The sequence below is a fragment of the Hemiscyllium ocellatum genome, chromosome 3 (genome assembly GCF_020745735.1).
Source record: "Hemiscyllium ocellatum isolate sHemOce1 chromosome 3, sHemOce1.pat.X.cur, whole genome shotgun sequence".
NCBI classification, from domain to species: domain Eukaryota; kingdom Metazoa; phylum Chordata; class Chondrichthyes; order Orectolobiformes; family Hemiscylliidae; genus Hemiscyllium; species Hemiscyllium ocellatum.
This window is the reverse complement of record NC_083403.1, coordinates 19,170,201-19,192,767: the sequence shown is the minus strand read 5'-3', so window position 1 is coordinate 19,192,767 and position 22,567 is coordinate 19,170,201. Positions and strand designations below refer to the sequence as shown.

General features: G+C 41.5%; 1 protein-coding gene across 1 annotated transcript in view; it reads right to left on the bottom strand.

The window, feature by feature from the left end:
• The window catches only part of mrps5 (mitochondrial ribosomal protein S5), a 139,816-nt gene that overhangs the window by 5,721 nt on the left and 111,528 nt on the right, over positions 1 to 22,567 (bottom strand). The window contains exons 7-8 of the mRNA XM_060855883.1: positions 4,549 to 4,595; positions 3,314 to 3,371 (exon numbers count right to left, since the gene is read on the bottom strand). Of these exons, the coding sequence (XP_060711866.1) occupies positions 3,314 to 3,371; positions 4,549 to 4,595 (105 nt within the window). The remainder of the gene's footprint in view (positions 1 to 3,313; positions 3,372 to 4,548; positions 4,596 to 22,567) is intronic.

The window sequence follows — 22,567 nt, the reverse complement described above, 5'->3', positions numbered from 1 at the left end:
GACCAAGGTTGGCATTGTAAGTATTGATGGGTCTTAATTTACGTTAACATAATACCTCAAATTCCATAATTTCGAATTTTGTTGATTAACTTTTTGTGTGGGGCCTAATCAAAAGCCTTTTGCAAATCCTTATACAGCATACAATTAACATGCTCAAAAATTCCAATGTTTGTTAAACATGATTTCTCTTTCATCTATCTGAGTTGATTGCCAATTTTTCCATTATTTTGTCAAATAGAGTTAAGGAGAATCCAAAGGGTTTTTGGATTAGATTAGATTCCCTACAGTGTGGAAACAGGCAGTTCTGCCCAACCAGTCCATACCAACCCTCCGAAGAGTAACCCACCCAGACCTATTTCCCTCTGACTAATCCACCTAACACTATGGGCAAATTTAGCATGACCAATTCACCTGACTTACACATCTTTGGACTGTGGGAGGAAACCGGAGCACCCGGAGGAAACCCACGCAGAGAATGGGGAGAATGTGCAAACTCCACACAGACAGTCACCCGAGGCTGGAATCGAACCCGAGACCCCAGCACTGTGAGGCAGCAGTGCTAACCACTGAGCCACCATGAACACATTAAGGACAAAAGGGTAACTAGGGAGACAATAGGGCCCCTCAAACCTCAGCAAGGCGGCAGTTGTGTGGAGCCGGAGGTGGGGGTGATACTAAATGAGTATTTTGCATTAGTGTTTACTGTGGAAAAGGACATGGAAGATATAGAATGTAGGGAAATAAATGGTGACATCTTGAAAAATGTCCAAATTACAGAGGAGGAAATGCTGTAAGTCTTGAAACACACAGGAGTATATAAATTCCCAGGACCTGATTAGGTGTACCCTAGAACTCTGTAGGAAGCTAGGGAAGTGATTCCTGGGCCTCTTGCTGAGATATTTGTATCATCGATAGTCACAGGTGAGGTGCCGGAAGACTGAAGGTTGGCTAACGTGGTGCCATTGTTTAAGAAAAGTGGTAAGGGGAAACCAGGGAACTATAGACCGGTAAGTCCAACATCGGTGGTGAGCAAGTTGTTGGAGGGAATCCTGAGACATGTATTTGGAAAGGAAAAGACTAATTAAGGATCATTAACATGGCTTTGTGCGTGGTAAGTCATGTCTCACAAACTTGATAGAGTTTTTTTGAAGCGGTAACAAAGAGGACTGATGAGGGCAGAGCGGTGAACGTGGTCTATATGGGCTTCAGTAAGGTGTTCAACAAGGTTCCCCATAGGAGACTGGTTAGCAAGGTTAGATCTCATGGAATACAGGGAGACCTGGCAGCAGGAAACATGTTTCCGCTGATGGGTGAGGGCCGAACCAGAGGACACAGCTTAAAAGTACGGGGTAGACTATTCAGGATAGAGATGAGGAGAAACTTCTTCAACCAGAGAGTGGTGGCTGTGTGGAATGCTCTGCCCCAGAGGGCAGTGAAGGCCCAATCTCTGGATTCATTTAAGAAAGAGTTGGAGAGAGCTCTCAAAGATAGTGGAATCAAGGGTTATGGAGATAAGGCAGGAAGAGGATACTGATTAGGAATGATCAGCCATGATCATATTGAATGGCGGTGCAGGCTCGAAGGGCTGAATGGCCTACTCCTGCACCTATTGTCTATTGTCATAACTAGCCATTTGGATACAGAATTGGCTCAAAGCTACACGATAGAGGGTGGTGGTGGAGGGCTGTTTTTCAGACTGGAGGCCTGTGACCAGTGGAGTGCCACAAGATTGGTGCTGGGTCCACTATTTTTCATCATTTATATAATTGATTTGGATGTGAGCAAGAGGTGTAGTTAGTAAATTTGCAGATGACACCAAAATTGGAGGTGCAGTGGACAGCAAAGAAGGTTACCTCAGATGACAACAGAATTTTGATGAGATGGGCCACTGGGCTGAGAATTGGCAGATGGAGTTTAATTCAGCCAAATGCATTTTGGGTTCGCAGGACTTATACACTTAATGGGTAAGGTCCTAGGGAGTGCTGCTGAACAAAGACACCTTGGAGTGCAGGTTCATTGTTCCTTGAAAGTGGAATCGCAGGTAGATAGGATAGTGAAGGTGGCATTTGGTATGCTTTCCTTTACTGGTCAGAGTATTGAGTACAGGAGTTGGGAGGTCATGTTGCAGCCATATAGGATATTGGTTAGGCCACTTTTGGAATATTGTGTGCAATTCTGGTCTCCCTCCTATCGGAAGGATGTCATGAAGCTTGAAAGGGTCCACAAAAGATTTACAAGGATGTCGCCAAGGTTGGAGGATTTGAGTTACAAGGAGAGGTTGAATAGGTTGGCCTGTTTTCTCTGGAGCATCGGAGGCTGAGGGGTGACTTTATAGAGGTTTATAAGATCATGAGGGGCGCGGATAGGTCTCTTCCCTGGGTGGCGGAGTCCAGAACTAGAGGGCATAGGTTTCGGGAGAGAGGGAAAAGATATAAAAGAGACCTAAGAGGCCACCTTTTCATGCAGAGGGTGGTACGTGTATGGAATGAGCTGCCAGAGGAAGTGGTGGAGGCTGGTACAATTGCATCATTTAAAAGGGATCTAGATGGGTATATGAATAGGAAGGGTTTGGAGGGATACGAGCCAATGAGATTGAATTAGCATATCTGGCTGGCATGGATGAGGGTCTGGTTCTGTGCTGTTCATCTCTATGACTACAAGTGTGCAGTAATCAAATTCTTCATAACAGATTCGAAGGTTTTCTCTTATCAGTTCTCCAAATGCTCTCTCCTCTACTCACCCCTTCTTAAACAGTAGAGTCAATTTTGCTACTTCCAGCATGTGTAGAATTCTGAAAGACTTTGCTTTTAAAGCTACATGGCGTGTTTGATAAAGACCCTACTGCTATCAAACAGATCGTAGCACACAAATACATTGAGCAGAGCTTTTATTTATCTAATTGTCTGAAAGCAAACACAAGCAGGTGTTAGGCACTACACAATGGAAATCAGCTGTTTCAAGTGGGGACAGACAGTATGTTTAAAATCAAGGCAATGCATAAAAAACACAATGAGGAAAACGTCTTCTTGCAGTTTCATGGTCACTGTTTTCATTTCTGTCCTAAATCATAAATGTTCTTGTTCACTCTGGCCTGCTGGCAGGTACACCTTGTATGCATCTATAGGTTCAGAGATGAAGCAAATAGGCGAATATTGCAAATCCTGAAAATTATTCTGATATAAATACAGAGACCAGTATCTGTCTTCACTGCCACACGATTCTCGCACACCCATCAGCCATGGTTTCTGATGACATACTCAGTTATAATTGTAAAGTTAAGAGAAGTTTGGAATGATTCACAATAGATACTTACTGGTTTGGTTGTTGTATCGTTCAATGTAGTACAAGTAGTGGATAGCTCTGTTCTTAGCCTATAAATTCGACAAAATAAACAGCTAAAATGAAGCATTGAATGGTTTATTGAACCAGACAATTAAGACAAGAAACATGATGATGTTTATAAATGAGGTAAATAATTTAATTTCAGAAGCAAAGCAGTTCAACTCAGCTCTGGTCTATTCAGCCAATAGAGAGATACAGTTCCAGGATATGTTGGCTGATCTTAGCTAATATTGTTGCTTTTTCTCAGAACAGCCATTGGATTGGGGAGTGATACACAGCAATAGGAAAACTGGTAGAAATGGTGGTGACCTACCAGAGGCCCTTTGCCAGTGAGCTGACATCAAGGCTGCACTGAGGGTGCAGTGGAGGAATTATTGCCATGGATATTTCTCTCATACAAGCTGGAGTTGGCAAATCAATGTGTACTTGGAGCACTTGAAGGTGGGTAAAAACTGGTATTCTGCACAGTGCTAGCATGCTGAGGTGAGCTTACAGCAGTTCTTCACATGAAAGTGGCGCTGTGCTTGTAACTCCAGTAACCAATTTTGTGCTCCCCAGTCAGTGTGCTATGGAGCATTGACAGCTTGGGTAATAGCTCAATTTTATTCCATTCTACACTTAAACATGTTAGAAGTCAAACCATTTGTTAGTAACCATCTTGGGCCAATAAATAAAGCCAATGGTGAAAACAAATCAGAAGCAATATAATGTGTGTTTGAATGGAGATGCTGCAGGTTACTGTATGGTTCACTCACTTCTGGTGTACAAAATAAAAGTAAGTTCAGAGGACATCATGAAACTGTAAATGTGAAGGTTAATGAAATCAACTTTTAAAAAATATCCATTCAGGATGTGGAGGGCTTTCATAATCACAGACACAGGCCGATGGCCTGGGAGTTGAAACTTGCATTTCCCCTTGGCTCTCCACACTCTGTTCTCACTGCTTTGACTAGGCTAGAAAGGAGTGGTGGAAACAGATACCAATTTGGCAACAAAGGCCAAGTAACAGGATAATGTAATATTTTCAGAGCCACAACTGGAAAGGAGATGTTTTAGGAATTAAATATTTGAACTTTGAAACTACTACTTCGAAGCAGGCGCATAAAAATATGGCGTTTCCTTTATTTATTCTCAAAATGTAGCTCAGTCTAACCTTAAGTACAACATCAAATGCATAATAATTAAAAAAACATCTCAAATTCCTACCTTTCGGAGAGCAGTGGTTCTGTCAGGTGCTTTACCTAAGGCAAAACCTGAATAGAATTGTAATAAATGTTAATCCGTTCCTACACTGGCTTAGCAGAGGACATATTAAAGAAAATCTTATCAAGTAGTATAGGTCACTTAAAAATAAATAATCAATTAATAAAAAATTTATTGCAAGAACAGATATAAAAATGGATCAAAAAAAAGGATCTACAAGAGTCATATGTCCTTGGCACTAAAACTCATGAGTACATGTCAAGATTAGAGTGGTGCTGGAAAAGCACAGCAGGTCAGACAGCATCCATGGAGCAGGAAAATCGATGTTTCGGGCAAAAGCCCTTCCTCAGGAAAGGTTGATGAAGGGCTTTTGTTCGAAACATTGATTTTTCTTTTCCTCGGATGCTGCCTGACCTGCTGTGCTTTTCCAGCATCACTCTAATCTTGACTCTAATCTCCAGCATCTGCAGTACCCACTTCTGCCTCATGAGTCCATGTGTTTATTTTAAGATAAGATGGACATTATGGAGAACACCACTGTCTTGGAATAACAGATCACACATGCATAGAAAGATCCAATTAAATTAACCATCACCTCCTAAAGAGCAAATTAGATGTTAACAAAAGCTTTTAAAGGTACTATTTATTCTAAAGGGACTGTAAATCAGGATTCTGAGCACCAGGTGTTTGAGTTGTCCAAGTATTCTGTGGGTACTTACATGGCATACCTCAATTCATCATTAAGATTAGATTAGATTCCCTACAGTGTGGAAACAGGCCCTTCGGCCCAACAAGTCCATACTGACCCTCTGAAGAGCAACCCACCCAGATCCACCTCCCTCCAACTAATGCACCTAACACTATGGGCAATTTAGCATGGCCAATTCACCTAACCTGCACATCTGTGACTGTGGGTGGAAACAGGAGCACCCAGAGGAAACCCATGCAGACACGGGGAGAATGTGCAAACTCCACACAGACAGTTGCCCGAGGCTGGAAGTGAACCTGGGACTCTGGTGCTGTGAGGCAGCAGTACTAACCACTGTGCCACCGTGCCGCCCCAATTGATCTAAACATCGTGACAGTTAGTCAGGGACTTTCTACCTCTGTTTTAGAAATTTGTAGGAACAGTTAATCAGGAATTTCTGCTGGTGTGAAAACATAGGCTGTTGTGTCTCAAAAAAGGAACAGATTTCTACATGATAGCTATGTTTGGACCCAGTTTGATGAAGATCTTGTATTTCTGATCTGTACCTTTCATTTGTTAGTTAAATGCTTCTTAATTTTCGAGAACTATCTTACTTGATTATTTTGAATGATAGATCTTAAATCTTCAGTATCTGAATGACATTTTGAAGAGTTTAATTCAAGCCTTTAATTAGGCAAGATTAACCCAAACTAATCTAAATTTTTGAAATACCCTCTTTTAAAACTGACATTTTGTTAAAAGATCTGCTCCCTAGTGCCTTTATTTTATCCTTTTGGTATGAAAAGTGTTTTCATTCCATTTGACGTCTATAGAATCACAGGTATAAAGTACTCAAGCTTTAAAATAAATTGTTAGACATCTATAGGTGACAAAGTCCCTCCAGGGTATGTTTTATAAAATATTCAGACCAGAACAATCATTGCAGAATTATTTTGATCTTGCATGTCTTAAATTATCGACCGGCTTATTTGTAAAGCCACTATGCAAGTTACCTCACCTGCAGTATTGTGTATGGTTGTGGGCTCCAAAGTAGAGGAAAGCATTGGACTCAGTGCAGAAGTGATTTACACGAATGGTGCCAGGAATGAGGAATTTCAGTTGTGAAGATAGATAAACAAGTTGGGACCATTCTCCTTGGAGAGGTGAAGGCTGACAACAAATCTGACAGATTTTCAACTTCATGAGCAGGCTGGATAGAAAGAATCTGTTCCCAGTTGTAAAAAAGAAAGTCAGGGCATAGATTTAAAGTAATGTGAGAGTAAAGCAAGGGCGATATGAGAAAAAAACTTTTTCACACAGCAAGTAGTTATGATATGGAATACAATGCTTTGAAAATGTGGTGGAGCCAGGTTCAACTGATGCATTTAAGAGAGCATTGGATGGTTATTTGGATAGAAATAGTGTGCAGAGATATGGGGAAAAGGCAGGAGTTTGGCATTAGGTAATAGAGCTGGTGCAGATATGATGGGCCAAATGGCCTCCTTTTGTACTGCAATAATTCTATGACTGTAATGCAGGCAAGTGCGAAACTCAAAGTTTAAATCATTTAGATTGTGTGGAACCATAAGGATTGCAGGGAGTACAAGAACTTGCTCTTCAAATAAAGCCAACCATTAAAAGATGATTTTCTTTATTCCACTGGATTGTAAAAATGTCAAATGAGCTGCTTAGACATAATTAGAAATGAAAGAAACCAAATACTTGATAAATTTCAAATCGGTATTGGAAATTCAGCGTGGCCAATGAAAATACTCAGAGCATATACAGGCTCAATGCAGGCATATTGATAAAGCACATGACTTTGATGGAAAGCGACACCTTAGCTTGGTTTCTACATTCAGAACAGTAATTTTTCCACATCCTGGCATTTCAAAAGAAAAAAACCCTGAATTTCAACAAGCAAACCCCAGGCTTAGAAACTAAATACAAGATTAACGGTAAAGTAGTGATCATCCACTCACAAGAGGCAGATTTGTGTTTTTTTTCATTTGCAGTTAGATTTGAACACTGTGTAACTTCTGGGATTCCTCACTACCAGAAACATACAGCAAGCGGTGAAATAGAGGATAACCCCAGGGTACAGCTTACTAGAGTAGGAATCAAATCCCCTCTCCCTGGGGCCTTCAAAATAGGTTGCATTGCTATTATCAGAAACAAAAACTAAAATTGCTGGAAAAGCTCAGCACGTTTGGCAGCCTCTGAAGCCATGTCTAAGGTCCCTTATCTCTGTTATCCCTACATGGTATCTTGGTGACATTATCCACAGGCACCTGCTCAGCTTTCATATGGATGACCAAGTTTAGCTTAATACTGGGTGGATCATCTCCTCCCTACCCTGGCCATATTTTCAAGTCGGGGAGAAAGTGAGGTCTGCAGATGCTGGAGATCAGAGCTGAAAATGTGTTGCTGGAAAAGCGCAGCAGGTCAGGCAGCATCCAAGGAACAGGAGATTCGATGTTTCGGGTATAAGCCCTTCTTCAGGAATTCCTGAAGGGCTTATGCCCGAAATGTCGAATTTCCTGTTCCTTGGATGCTGCCTGACCTGCTGTGCTTTTCCAGCAGCATATTTTCAAGTCTCCTCACAATCTTTGTATATCTTCAATTCCAAGCTGAATTTAGTTAAAAATGATACAACACCAGGTTATAGTCCAACAGGCTTATTTAGAAGTATGAGCTACTTCGTCAGGTAACTAGTGGGGCAGGATCATAGGACACAGAATCTAATTGCATGACATTGTGACCTTTTGCAATAAGTTCTGTCCTATGATCCTGCCCCACTAGTTACCTGAAGGAGCAGTGCTCTAAAAGCTGGCACTTTCAATTAAATCTGTTGGACGATAATCTGATGTTGTGATTTTTAACTTTGTCCACCCCAGTCCAACACTGGCACCTCCACATCAAAGCTGAAGTTAGTACTGACCGTGCTGGGCTAGAAGGTTGACATTTTACCAATGCCCTTCAGGGGATACAAAACACAACACCTTTCCATATTTATAATCCTTCCATGTGCCTTAATCACCATGAACAATGTTGTACTTGCTATCTTGCCAGCCAACCGTAAAAACCTGTATCTGACACAGCACCCACATCCTTGCTGATACAAGTCATCACCTCATCTACCAGTGCAATACATTCAAAATCCTTATCCCATCCATGAATCAAAACATAACTTGACATCTATGTCTGTATATCCCCTATTTTGACATCCTGGATGTTCAAAGACCCCTCTGCTTTTTCAGGAAGAAATATTTGACCAATATTGTGGCCATTCGTTACTTCCTTTTGTTTTCCTGCAAAACATTTGGGATAGAAGAGATGCCATGCAAATGAAAGTGGCGCCGTCATATTCGTCCTGGCTGCCTATTTTTGAGCCTAAAAACCTCCAGGCTTTCTTCACCTTTCAAAAAAGGTCATATGTGCTCAGTGTCATGGCTCCGAGTTTCACCAGCTGACTGGAACATCTCCACAGCCAGAAGTGGATAAAATATTCAAGGTGCAATCTGACTATACAGTGTGAGCAGGACTTCAGAAAATGCTGGGAATACTCCAATTGGGCAGCTTTTTAAAAAGATCAGCAGCCTGAAATGTTAATTCCATCGGTCATCTTCCCCTCATATCTCAGATTTCCAAAATTCACATTGCTTTGAGACATTTTCTTATTTGAGCATGACTTTCTTTTCCTTGCATTTTACTATTTTTGCAGAATTCCATTTTGATTTGTTCTGCTGATTACACGTTCAACTACAGCAGGTCAATGAAGTGTTAAGTTTACTCTCAATTTCAGTTATATCATGTTGTCCAGTTTTCTTCCTACGGTCAATACTTCATTTCCTTTGCATTACATTTTTCTCTCCATTGGCTTGCCCACTCAAATTTTGTCCAATTGCTTACATTTCTCAAGCTGACTACAATCAAGTTTGCACAGGATTTCTAATTATTTAACAATGCCAAAATATGAAGCTATTTGGCAGAAACAGTGTTCTTTTGAATGATATGACAGTAATTATATTTCTTTACACTGAACCTTCAATCTTTTCTCCAATTCTGGCTTTCCATCCTCCACAGGCCATTTCCCATCCTCCTAATAGAGTATCTTAACCTTTTTAAGGCTTATGGTTTCAATCTGCTTTCCTCCTAACTCCAACAATGTCACAGTGTTCACCATTTTCCTCTCCAGCAGCATATTATATTTATGAGCTTGCCCGACAACATAGTACCAAACAGTCTGTTATCTCCTTTATGCTGAGTCTCCATGCTCTTCCATCCGTATCAAGAGCACTCTCACAGTGCATCATAAAATCTGCCACAACAGCTGAACGTGCATGAACTGAATAATAATTTTGTCACGTTTTGGACACTTTGGCACTTTTGGCAGGCCTTTCTGCAAGTTGCGACATGTACTTCATAAAACTTCATTGGACTTTAAAATTGTTTAAAAAACATCCAAAAGCAAATCTTTGCAGAAAATAATCAAGCAAGTTAATGGAATGCTAGTGTACAAGAATGCAGACATTATAGTGCGAGTTATCCAAAACCCTGGTTAGAGTGCTGTGGGCAGATCTGGGCACCACATCTTAGTAAGGACATATTAACCTTGGAAGGAGTACAACGTAGGTTTACAAGTCTTCAAGATATTAACAGGAAAAGGCGGTAGATAAAGATAAATTATTTCCACTGGTTGGCAATTCTAGAAATAGGGTCATATTCATCAGGAGAGATGTTAGGAAGTCCTTATTCATACAAAGCTGGATGATGTTTGAAACTCTGTTCCACAAATGGTTGTGAATGCTGGATCAGTTGCTAATTTTAAATCATAGATAGATCTTTGCTCAGCAAAGGCATAAACGTCTCTGGGTCAAATGCAGATAAATGGAGTTAGGCCTCAGATCTGCCATGATCTCACAGCATGGTAGAAAAGGTCAAGCAGATGAATAGCCTATTCCTGTTCGTATTTCTTATGAATTCACCTGTATAGCTCACTCACTCTAATTTTGGGAATTATGATCCCAATTATGATTGAATAACAAATTGCACTATTTTCCCAGGTAAACATCAAATCACATGCCACTTCCATCAATCAATCAAAATGATTATGAATGCAACAGTATAATTATGATTTAATTAGAGATTACTGCATGATGGCATAAAGAACATGCTACAGTGTTATTTTCAGATCGTAAAAGGTAGCAGTGATCCAATTTAATGCCTATCTGCACAATTAAAATCTAGACTAGTTGGTATTTATAATGGATTATTTTCATCTTCATAGATTGAATTACAGTGTATAGTCAATTTATCAATAATGTAACTTATTGGTAATGACCAGTAGCAAGGTTTAATAATTATGATCCATAAGATTTTAATTATAAGCTGAAGTCAAAGGAATAACAAGTACCAATTTGATTTGCCATTCTATGCAAGCACAGAACTCCAATATACATTTTAAAAATGTTTCTCAGTCGCATGTATTTTACAGAATGGCTAATCCAAAAATTCCATGCCCAGTAAATGAAACATAATAAGCGGTTTTTGAAAAGGTCATTTGATAATGCTTCATAATTGAATGCTTTAAGGTATATTAAAGCTCAAGGAATTAAAACAAGATTATTGAGAATTGCCAATTCCTTAGAATGCAGGCAAGACTGAATTATCATTTAAATAAGACCATAAGACATAGGAGTGGAAGTAAGGCCATTCGACCCATCAAGTCCACTCTGCCACTTAATCATGGCTGATGGGCATTTCAACTCCACTTTCCCACACTCTCCCCATAGCCCTTAATTTCATGCCCAGTAAATGAAACATAATAAGCGGTTTTTGAAAAGGTCATTTGATAATGCTTCATAATTGAATGCGAGATCAAAAATGTATCAAACTCTGCCTTGAAGACACCCAACGTTTGAGCCTCCATTGTGCGCCTGGCAATGAATTCCACAGGCCCACCACTCTCTAGCTGAAGAAATGTCTCCTTATTTCCTTCCTAAATTGACCTCCTCTAATTTTAAAGTTATGCCCACGGATTCTAGTCTCCCCACCTAATGGAAACAATTTTCCAGCATCCACTCTTTCTAAGCCAAGCATTATCTTGTAAGTTTTTATTAGATCTCCCCATAACCTTCTAAACTCTAATGAATACAATCCTCAGCCGTTCATTGTATGTTAGGCCTACCATTCCAGGGATCATCCGTGTGAATCTCCACTGAACACACTCCAGTGCCAGTATGTCCTTCCTGAGGTGTGGGGACCAAAATTGGACACAGTATTCCAACTGGGCTTTATAATGTCTCAGATGCACATCACTGCTTTGATATTCCAACCTTCTGGAGATAAATGACATTACATTCACTTTCTTAATCACGGACTCAACCAGCAAGTTAACCTTTAGAGAATTCTGGACTAGCATTTCAGCTTTATGAATGTTCGCACCGTTTAGAAAATAGCAATTTTCCAATCATCTGGGACTTTCCCTGACTCTAGTGACTTTTGGAAGATCACAACTAGTACCTCTGCTACTTCCTCAGCCACCTCCATCAGAACTTTAGCGTGTAGCCCATCAGGGTCAGGAGATTTATCAACTTTTAGACTTTTTAGCTTTTCTAGCACCTTCTCTTTTGTAATGGTACCATACTCAACTCTGCTCCCTGACTCTTCTTAATTGTTGGGATATTACTCACGTCTCCCACTGTGAAGACTGACACAAAGTACTTATTAAGTTCTTCAGCTATTCCCTTATCTCCTAGCACTAGCCTTCCGGCATAAAGTTGGAGCGGCCCAATGTCCACATTTATCTGTCATTTGCTTCTTATGTATTTAAAGAAAAGTTCAAAATCATTTCTAATATTACTGGTGAGTATACCTTCATATTCAATACTCTCCTTCCTTATTTCTCTCTTTGTTATCCTCTGGTTCTTTGTGTAGCCTTCCCAATCTTCTGATTTCTCAGGCCACTTTATCGGCTCTTTCTTTTTCTTTGATACATTTCCTGACTTCCTTTGTCAGCCACAGCTATCTAATTTCCACCCCCCCCCCCAATTAAATAGCACTAAGTCCAGAATATCCTGCTCCCTTGTGGGGTCTATCACAACCTGTTCCAAAAAGCCATCCTGTAAGCATTCCATGAATTCCCTTTCTTTGGATCAGCCGGCAACATTATTTACCCAGTCCACCTGCATAGTGAAGTCCCTCATGATCACCATGACCGTGCCTTTCTGACATGTCCTATGTATTTCCCGCCCCTGGTCCTGACCACTGTTAGGAGGTCTGTACATAACTCCCATTATGTTTTTTTTGCCTTTGTGGTTCCTCAACTCCACCCACACAAACTCCACATAATCTGACCCTATGTCATTTAGTGCACAGATTTAATTTCATTTTTAACTAACAAGGCAACCCCGCCCCCTCTGCCCACCTCCCTATCTTTTCGATAAGTTGTAACTCCTTGGGTATTTATCTGCCCGTCCTGAACCCTCTGCAAACATGTCTCTGATGCCTACCACATCATAATCATTCACAATGATTAGTGTCATTAATTCATCTACTTGTAATGAATACTGTGAGCATGTAGGTAAAAAGCCTTAGTGCTAACTTTCTTATCAATATTAGAGATATTGGAAATCATAAGATGTCCTAAGTTATCCTTCCTTTTTGAAAGACTTTTGAATGGGGCCATGATTCACCAAGTACTAAAGAACTCAGCGCCACAGAGCTAGGTGGTTTTGAGAAGAATAGCTCTGTGCTGTTATACACTGCTGCATTGGTACTCAGAATCATGCCCAAGTGAGAAATAGAAAAATAGCCCTTGAAAGAAACCCAGTTTAGTTCAATGAATTAGCTTTGTAATTGTGGATGATTTTATTAATTTGCAAAAAATATAAGGGATGCATAACTTGAACAGAAATAAAAGTTGCACACAGTGAAATAGTCCAATAATGATCTTTTATTAGTGACAAGGATACTTAAGTATAAGCGCACCTTTAAAATCTAATCTTGTAAACATCATATGTTAGATCCTTGTGGCGATATTGCATGAGGCTTTGAGGACAAACAGGAACAGATGGTCATGGGATTCAAGTTTGAAAGTCTGCTGTAATAAGTTGGATAGTAGATTTACTCCAGTATCAAAATAGGGATAAAGTGCAGCAGGTCAGGCAGCATCCAAGGAACAGGAAATTCAACGTTTCGGGCATAAGCCCGTCATCAGGAATCGCCCGAAACGTCGAATTTCCTATTCCTTGGATGCTGCCTGACCTGCTGCGCTTTAACCAGCAACACATTTTCAGCTCTGATCTCCAGCATCTGCAGACCTCACTTTTTACTCAAAATAGGGATAACTGAGCTGGCAGATCAGAGGTATGCTATTAGTTTGTTCCTTGGTTTGAACCTAAGATTCATTTGCTCGCTGAGTGGTAGTTAATTTTTTTAATATTATGAAAGCCTTTTTCTAACAGTAAGAGCAATTAATACCAAGCCATGAAAGCTTCCCAAGACGTACAGTGTAACTAAATTGACAAAATTAACCATCAAAGGCGAGCTCACACAGTTGGACTTTAATGTCTCTGGTTCCTAGATCATTTCTAGAAGACAAAGTTATCACCTTCACATATTTGCTCGAACACTCATTTAGCCCTTCCATTAAGACTGTGACAACAAGGTGGAATGCCAACTCATACCAAGTTATTTACAACAGCGATGTTCACCACCATTTCTTCATGACTGGATCAAAAGTCTAGTACAGCATTTCCTAACTTACCCTATTATGGAAGCAGCATTATAAAGAACATTACAGCACAGAAACAGGCCCTTCGGCCCTCCAAGCCTGCGCCGATCCAGATCCTCTCTCTAAACCTGCCGCTTATTGTCTAAGGATCTGTATCCCTTTGCTCCCTGCCCATTCATCTATCTGTCTGGAAACATCCTAAATGATGCTATAATTCCTGCCCCACCACCTCCACTGGCAGTGTTTGCCAGGCACCCACCATGCTCTGCGTGAAGAACCTTCCATGCATGTCACCCCTAAACTTCTCCCCCTCCCTTTGAACTCGTGACCCCAAGTAATTGAGACCTTCACTCTGGAAAAAAGCTTCTTGTTATCCATCTGTCTACATCTCTCAAGATTTTGTAGGCATCAATCAGGAGCCCCCTCAACCTCTTCCTTTTCAATGAAAATCATCCTAATCTGCTCAACCTCTCTCATAGCTAGCACCCTCTATACCAGACAACACACTGGTGAACCTCCTCTGCACCCTCTCCAAAGCATCCACACATCCTTTTGGTAATGTGGAAATCAGAACTATACACAGTATTCTAAATGTGGATGGACCAAAGTCTTATATAACTATAACATAACCTGCCAACTCTTGTATTCAATACCCCGCCCAATGAAGGAAAGCATGCTGTTTGCCTTCTTGATCACTCTATTGACCCGTGTTGCCACCTTCAGGGAACAATGGACCTGAAAACGTAGATCTCTCTGTACATCAACATTCCCCAGGAATTTTCCATTTACTATGCAGTTCGCTCTTGAATTGGATCTTCCAAAATGGATCACCTCGCATTTGTTAAGATGGAACTGCATCTGCCATTTCTTTGCCCAACTCTCCAATCTATCTATATCCTGCTGTATTCTCTGACAGTCCCCTTCACTATCTGCTACTCTACCAATCTGAGTGTCATATGCAAATTTGCTAATGAAGCCACCTACACCTTCCTCCAAATCATTTATGTGTATCACAAACAACAGTCCCAGCACGGATCCCGGTGGAACACCACTAGTCACAGGTCTCTATTTTGATAACCTCCCTATCACTACTGCTCTCTGATTCCTGTTGCCCAGCCAGTTCTCTATCCATCTAGCTAGAACACCCTGGACTCTACATAACTTCACCTTCATCAGCCTACCATGGGAACTTTATCAAACGCCTAACTGAAGTCCATGCATATGACATCTACATCCCTTCCCTCCATCAACCAACTTTGTCACCTCTTCAAAGAATTCTATTAGGTTTGAAAGACATGACCTTCCCTGCACAAAACCATGCTGCCTATCCCTGATCAGCTCATTTTCTTCCAAATGGGTATATATCCTATCCCTTAGGGATGTCACTGGAGAAGATCCTATCAGTGATGTCAGGCTCACAGGTGTGGAATTATCTGGATTATCTGTGCTCCCCTTCTTAAACAAAGGGACAACATTAGCAATTCTCCAGTCCTCTGGGAACTTGGTATTGTTCAAGGATGCTGCAAAGGTATCTGTTAAGGCCCCAGCTATTTCCTCTCTCACTGCCCTCAGTAACTTGGGATAGATCCCATCTGGACCTGAGGTCTTTTCCACCTTAATGCCTTTTAAAATATCCAACACTTCCCCCCCCTTCTTGTGCTGACAAGCCCTAGAGTAATCAAAGCTTTATCCCTAACCTCAACATCTGCCATGCCCCTCTCCTTGGTAAATACCGATGCAAAGCATTCATTTAAGAATCTCGCCCATTTTCTTTGACTCCACACATATCTTTCCTCCTTTATCCTTGAGTGGGTCAACGCTTTCCCTAGTTACACTCTTGCTCCTTATATATGAATAAAAAACTTTGGGGTTTTCCTTAACCCTGCTTGCTAAGGATATCTCATGACCCTTCATGATGGACTGCAAATGTGTTTCCTGATGAAGAGGTTTTGCCCGAAACATCGATTTTCCTGCTCCTTGGATGTACCTGACCTGCTGTGTTTTTTCAGCACCACTCTAATCTAGACTCTGCAAATGTTCAAGTAGTAGGCAGGGCCACCACCACCTTGAAGAATCAGAGACAGACAATGAAACGTGGCCATCAGCATCACACACCTCCTAAAAACCAGGAAATGAAAAGACCTGCACAGAATGGAACTAGCTTTTATACAAGAAGGAACCACTGATATAGGACAAATTCTCATTGTCCATCATGGTTACAGATGAGCAAGGAGGCTGTTTATATCAAATACAATCATATAAAAATGCAACAAGATTAATAAATTTTAATCAAAACTAAAAATTTTGCAATTCCCTTCCCTGCAGGTTCATTGGTCAGCTGAACAAAACACCAGACCAGGATACCCAATTTATGTGACCATCTGACCAGAGGTCCAGCAAATGATTTTAAAAGTAGACCCCTGAATTCTTCTTCAGTGACCCTGAACTGTCCTGAATGAAAAGTTTAAATAATTATTGAAAACTTTACAATAAGCACCTCCCTTTCTGCTGGGTACAACTGAATGATAATAGCATTTTGAAACAGTCATTTGTAGCACCTTTGGAATGAAGTACACTCCAAGGGTTACATTCTCTCAGAACATGGAAGTGGATTTTAACAGAATACATTTTCAATTAACCAGGTTAAAAAGAGATGGAGTTTTTTTGATTGGGAACACAGATATAGGACATAAAACATTACAGCGCAGTACAGGTCCTTTGACCCTCATGTTACGCCGACCTGTGAAACGAATCTGAAGCCCGTCTATCCTACACTATTCCATTTTCATCCATATGCCTACCCAATGACCATTTAAATGCCCTTAAAGTTGACGAGTCTACTATTGTTGCAGGCAGGCCGTTCCACGCCCTTACTACTCTGAGTAAAGAAACTACCGCTGACATCTGTCCTATAGCTTTAAATTGAGGGGTGATAGATATGTCCCCTTGTGCTAGCCATTGCCATTCAAGGAAAAAGGCTCTCACTGTTCACCATATCTAACCCTCTGATTATTTTATATGTTTCAACCGCTCAACCTCCTTCTCTCTAGTGAAAATAGCCTTAAGTCCCTCAGCCTTTCCTCATAAGACCTTCCCTCCATACCAGGCAACATCCTAGTAAATCTCCTCTGAACCCTTTCCAAAGCTTCCACATCCTTCCTATAATGTGGTGACCAGAACTGTACGCAATACTACAATGCGGATGCACCAGAATTTTGTATAGTTGTAACATGACCACATGGCTCTGAAACTCAATCCCTCAACCAATAAAAGCTAACTACCGTATACCTTCTTAACAACCCTATCAACCTGGCTGGCAACTTTCAGGGATCTATGGATCTGGACACCGAGATCTCCCTGTTCAGCTACACTACCAAGAATCTTATCATTCACCCAGTGTTCTACATTCCTGTTACTCCTTCCAAAGTGAGTCACCTCACACTCTTCCACATTAACCTCCATTTGCCACCTCTCAGCGCAGCTCTGCAGCTTATTTATGTCCCTCTGTAACCGACATCATCCTTTGGCACTGTCCACAACTCCAATGACCTTCGTGTCGTCTGCAAATTTACTAACCTATCCTTTTACAACCTCATCCAGGCCATTTATAAAAATGACACACAGTAATGGCCCCAGAACAGATCCTTGCGGTGCACCATTAATAACTAAACTCCAGGATGAACATTTCCCAATCACTTCCCTCTGTCTTCTTTCAGCTAGCCAATTTCTGATCTAAACTGCTAAATAACCCTCAATCCCATGTTGCCGTATTTTGTGCAATAGCCTACCATGGGGAACCTTATCAAACGCCTTACTGAAATCCATATACACCACATCAATCGTTTTACCCTCATCCAACTGTTTGGTCACCTTCTCAAAGAACTCAATAAGGTTTGTGAGGCATGACCTACCTTCCACAAAACCACGTTGACTATCCCTAATCAACATATTCCTTTCTAAATGATTATAAATCCTATCTCTTATAACCATTTCTAACACTTTACCCACAACCGAAGTAAGGCTCACTGGTCTATAATTACCAGTGTCTCTACTCCCCTTCTTTAACAAGGGAACAACATTTGCTATCCTCCAAGTCTTCCAGCATTATTCCTGGAGACATGAAGATCAAAGTCAAAGGCTCTGCAATCTCCTCCCTGGACATAAAGCACAGCAGCCACTGAAGTGGAAATGATCAAAAACTCAATGGATGAATTTTCCCAGGCCTTGAATGATGTCAGCTGTGATGAGAAATTTGGGGAAAAAAAAACTGAATGAGATGTGGAGTGACACCCTTCTTGATGTTGAGACCAAACGGTGTGACTTTCCAACTAAGTCCAGAACATCAAGGCAAGCTTCTCACAAGTGGGCAGCGAGAAGCTTATTGTTGGAGATTATCACTCATCATCACACTCAATACTACCTATTCTCACCTCATTAATATGCAGGCTCTGACATGAAAGTCTGAGCAGGTACCTCGAAGCTCCAGTTCATCATTTTCTCTTATGGACCTCCATTTTGCACAGCCAACACTAAATTTCAGGGCACACTCCATGGACAGCGACTGCAAACATCACTCTTCCAGGGCCATTAGCATCTGACACATAACAGCCTCACTGTACGATCAAGGCACATCTAATTTGCTTACAGTATGCCTCTGCTCTTCAGTGCTGGACTGTGGAGAGCACCAGCGTCTAATCAATATAATGTTGCAAGAACAGCTCATGGTTGCTTGCTCACTCCCTTAACGCACCCAAACACTGCATCTACCTAGATGCTCAATTTCCCTGCCTACCTTTTCGTACTTTGCCTTGGTGTTTGGTACAGACAAAAAAGTCAGGCACCTTGCTTATCACAGGGAGAACTAGCCATGTGGATACAGGACTGGCTCGAAGGTAGAAGACAGAGGGTGGTGGTGAAGGGTTGCTTTTCAGACTGGAGGCCTGTGACCAGTGGTGTGCCACAAGGATCGGTGCAGAGTCCAAATATAAATGATTTGGATGTGAACATCGGAGGTATATTTAGTAAGAATGCAGATGACACCAAAATTGGGGGTGTAGTGGACAGCAAAGGCTACCTCAGATTACAACAGGATCTTGATCAGATGGGCCAATGGGCTGAGGAGTGTCAGGTGAAGTTTAACTTAGGTAAATGTGAGGTGCTGCATTTTGGAAAAGCAAATCAGAGCAGGACCTATACATTTAATGATAAAGGTCCTGGAGGAGTGTTGCTGAACAAAGAGACCTTGGAGTGCAGGTTCATAATTCCTTGAACGTAGAGTCACAGATAGATAGGATAGAGAAGACTGCTTTAGTATCTGAGAATTTGTAACTTGAACATTGTGCAATCATCAGTGAACATTGCCATTTCTGACCTTGAGATGAAGGGTCAAGGACATTGATGAAGCAGCTGAAGATGGTTGGACCAAGGATGCTACCATGAGGAACTCCTGCAGATACGGAACTAAAATGACTGACCTTCAAACACCACAAGCATCTTTCAACTTGTGGAGAGTTTATCCCCCACCCTGATTCCCATTAACTCTTGTTTTGCTAGGGCTCCTTGATGCCACATTTGGTCAAATGCAGCCATGATATCAATTATAGAATAATTTGATTGTACTAGAAGGGGTGCTGAGGAAATTTAATACCATGCTGTCTGCATCAGCGAGTCTGAGCTATGAGGAAAGATTGAATAAGCTGGGTTTGTTTTCCTTGGATAGCAGAGTTTGAGGGAGAACCTGATAGAGGTACATAATACCACAAGATACAGAAAGGTGAATGGCAAGACACTTACATCACTAGTAAAGGGACCAATAATCAGAGGGTATAGATTCAAGGTACAAGACAGAACATTGACAGAGAAGTGCCAGAGAAATTGTTTCAGAGGGTGGTTAGAGTGTGGAACTTACTACCTAGAAATGTAGTTGAGTCAGAAACTCTTGTAACATTGAAGCAGTCTTTGAACATTCACTTGCGTCGTCATGGCCTCCAAAGCAAGGGGGCCAAAGAGTGAAAAATGGGATTAGAGTATTCAGATCTTTGTCGATTGGCACAGACATAGAGGCTGGATGGATGTACCTACTAGAGAAGGTGCAAAACTTCATCTACTCTTGGGAAATAAGGCAGGGCAGGTGACAGAGGTGTCAGTGTGGGAGCACTTTGGGTCCAGCAGCCATAATTCTATTAGATTTAAAATAGTGATGGAAAAGGATAGACCAGATCTAAAAGTTGTAAAAACCCTTGTAAAAGGGTTTTTACAAATACATTAAGGATAAAAGGGAAACTACAAGAGAATAGGGCCCCTCAAAGATCAAAAAGGTGGCCTTTCTGTGGAGCCACAGAAAATGGGGGAAATACTGAACGAGTATTTTGCATCAGTATTTACTGTGGATATGGAAGATATAGGCAGTAGCGAAATAGATGGCGACACCTTGAAAAATGTCCATATTACAGAGGAGGAAATGCTGGATGTCTTGAAATGCAAGAAGGTGGATAAATCCCCAGGACCTGATCAGGTGTACCCGAGAACTCTGTGGGAAGTGAGAGAAGTGATTGCTGCGCCTCTTGTTGACATATTTGTATCACTGATAGCCACAGGTAAGGTGCTGGAAGACTGGAGGTTGGCGAACGTGGTACCACTCTTTAAGAAGGATGGTAAGGACAGGCCAGTGGACAAGAGACCAGTGAGCCTGACGTCGGTGGTGGGAAAGTTGTTGGAGGGAATCCTGAGGGACAGGATGTATATGTATTTGGCAAGGCAAGGACTGATTAGGGATAGTCAACATGGCTTTGTGCGTGGAAAATCATGTCTTACAAACTTGATTGAGTTTTTTGAAGAAGTAACAAAGAGGGATTGCTGAGGGCAGAGCGGTAGATGTGATCTATATGGACTTCAGTAAGGCGTTTGATAAGGTTCCCCATGGGAGACTGATTAGCAAGGTTAGATCCCATGGAATACAGGGAGAACTAGCCATTTAGATACAGAACTGGCTGAAAGGTAGAAGACAGACCGTGGTGGAGGAGGGTTGGTTTTCAGACTGGAGGCCTGAAACCAGTGGAGTGCCACAAGGATCGGTGCTGGGTCCTCCACTTTTTGTCATTTACATAAATGATTTGGATGCGAGCAGAAGCGGCATACTTAGTAAGTCTGTAGATGACACCAAAATTGGAGGCGTAGTGGACAGCGAAGAAAGTTACCTCAGATTAGGATCTTGATCAGATGGGCCAATGGGCTGAGAAGTGGCAGATGGAGTTTAATTCAGATAAATGAGAGGTGCTGCATTTTGGGAAAGCAAATCTTAGCAGGACTTATATACTTAATGGTTAGGTCCTAGGGAGTGTTGCTGAACAAAGAGACCTTGGAGTGCAGGTTCATAGCTCCTTGAAAGTGGAGTCGCAGGTAGATAGGATAGTGAAGAAGGCGTTTGGTATGCTTTCCTTTATTGGTCAGAGTATTGAGTACAGGAGTTGGGAGGTCATGTTGCGGCTGTACAGGACATTGATTAGGCCATGTTTGGAATATTGCGTGCAACTCTGGTCTCCTTCCTATCGGAAAGATGTTGTGAAATGTGAAAGGGCTCAGAAAAGATTTACAAAGATGTTGCCAGGGTTGGAGGATTTGAACTTTAGGGAGAGGCAGAACAGGCTGGGACGGTTTCCCCTGGAACGTTGCATGCTGAGGGGTGACCTTATAGGGGTTTACAAAATTATGAGGGCATGGATAGGATAAATAGACAATGTCTTTTCCGTGGGATTGGGGAGTCCAAAACTAGAGGGCACAGATTTAGAGTGAGAGGGACACGATATAAAAGACAGCGAAGTGGCAACCTTTTCACACAGAGGGTGGTATGCGTATGGAATGAGTTGTCAGAGGAAGTGGTGGAGGCTGGTACAATTGCAACATTTAAGAGGCATTTGGATGGGAATATGAATAGGAAGGGTTTGTGGGATATGGGCCAGGTGCTGGCAGGTGGGACTAGAATGGGTTGGGATATCTGGTCAGCATGGACAGATTGGACCAAAGGGTCTGTTTCCATGCTTTACATCTCTATGACTCAATGAATGGCCTCCCTCCGTCAAGTGCATGAGAAAATTCACAATGTCTTACGCACGGAAATTCTCTGTGAAACTTGACCAAACTGACACTCAGATGATATTTGGCAAAATACAGCCCAATATTCCCAAAGCTGTTGAAACTGTAAAAATACGGCATGGAAAGGAACTGGTTTGGGATGAATAATGCAAGTTGTCAGACTCATGTTGTCTAATCCTCCAGGGAGCAAGGCCATTCCAGCAAGCTGCTATGTGTATTTGAATTGCGCGATTTTTGTATAGAGCAGGATCACACAGGAACATGACTATCACGTTCTGGAAGCAATGACTGTACAAAAGATCCAATGGTACTGCCAAAAAGGGCAGGGATTCTTGCACAATCCTTGTCCCATTGCCATCCAAAATAGGTCATCTGATTTATTGCTATGTGCCAAGGCAACAACAGTGAATGCACTTCTTAAAAGTGACTAACTGCTAGAAAAACACACTTGCAGCAATCAAAATGTGTACTTACACTGCATGTGGAACACAGGAAAGCACTTTTCA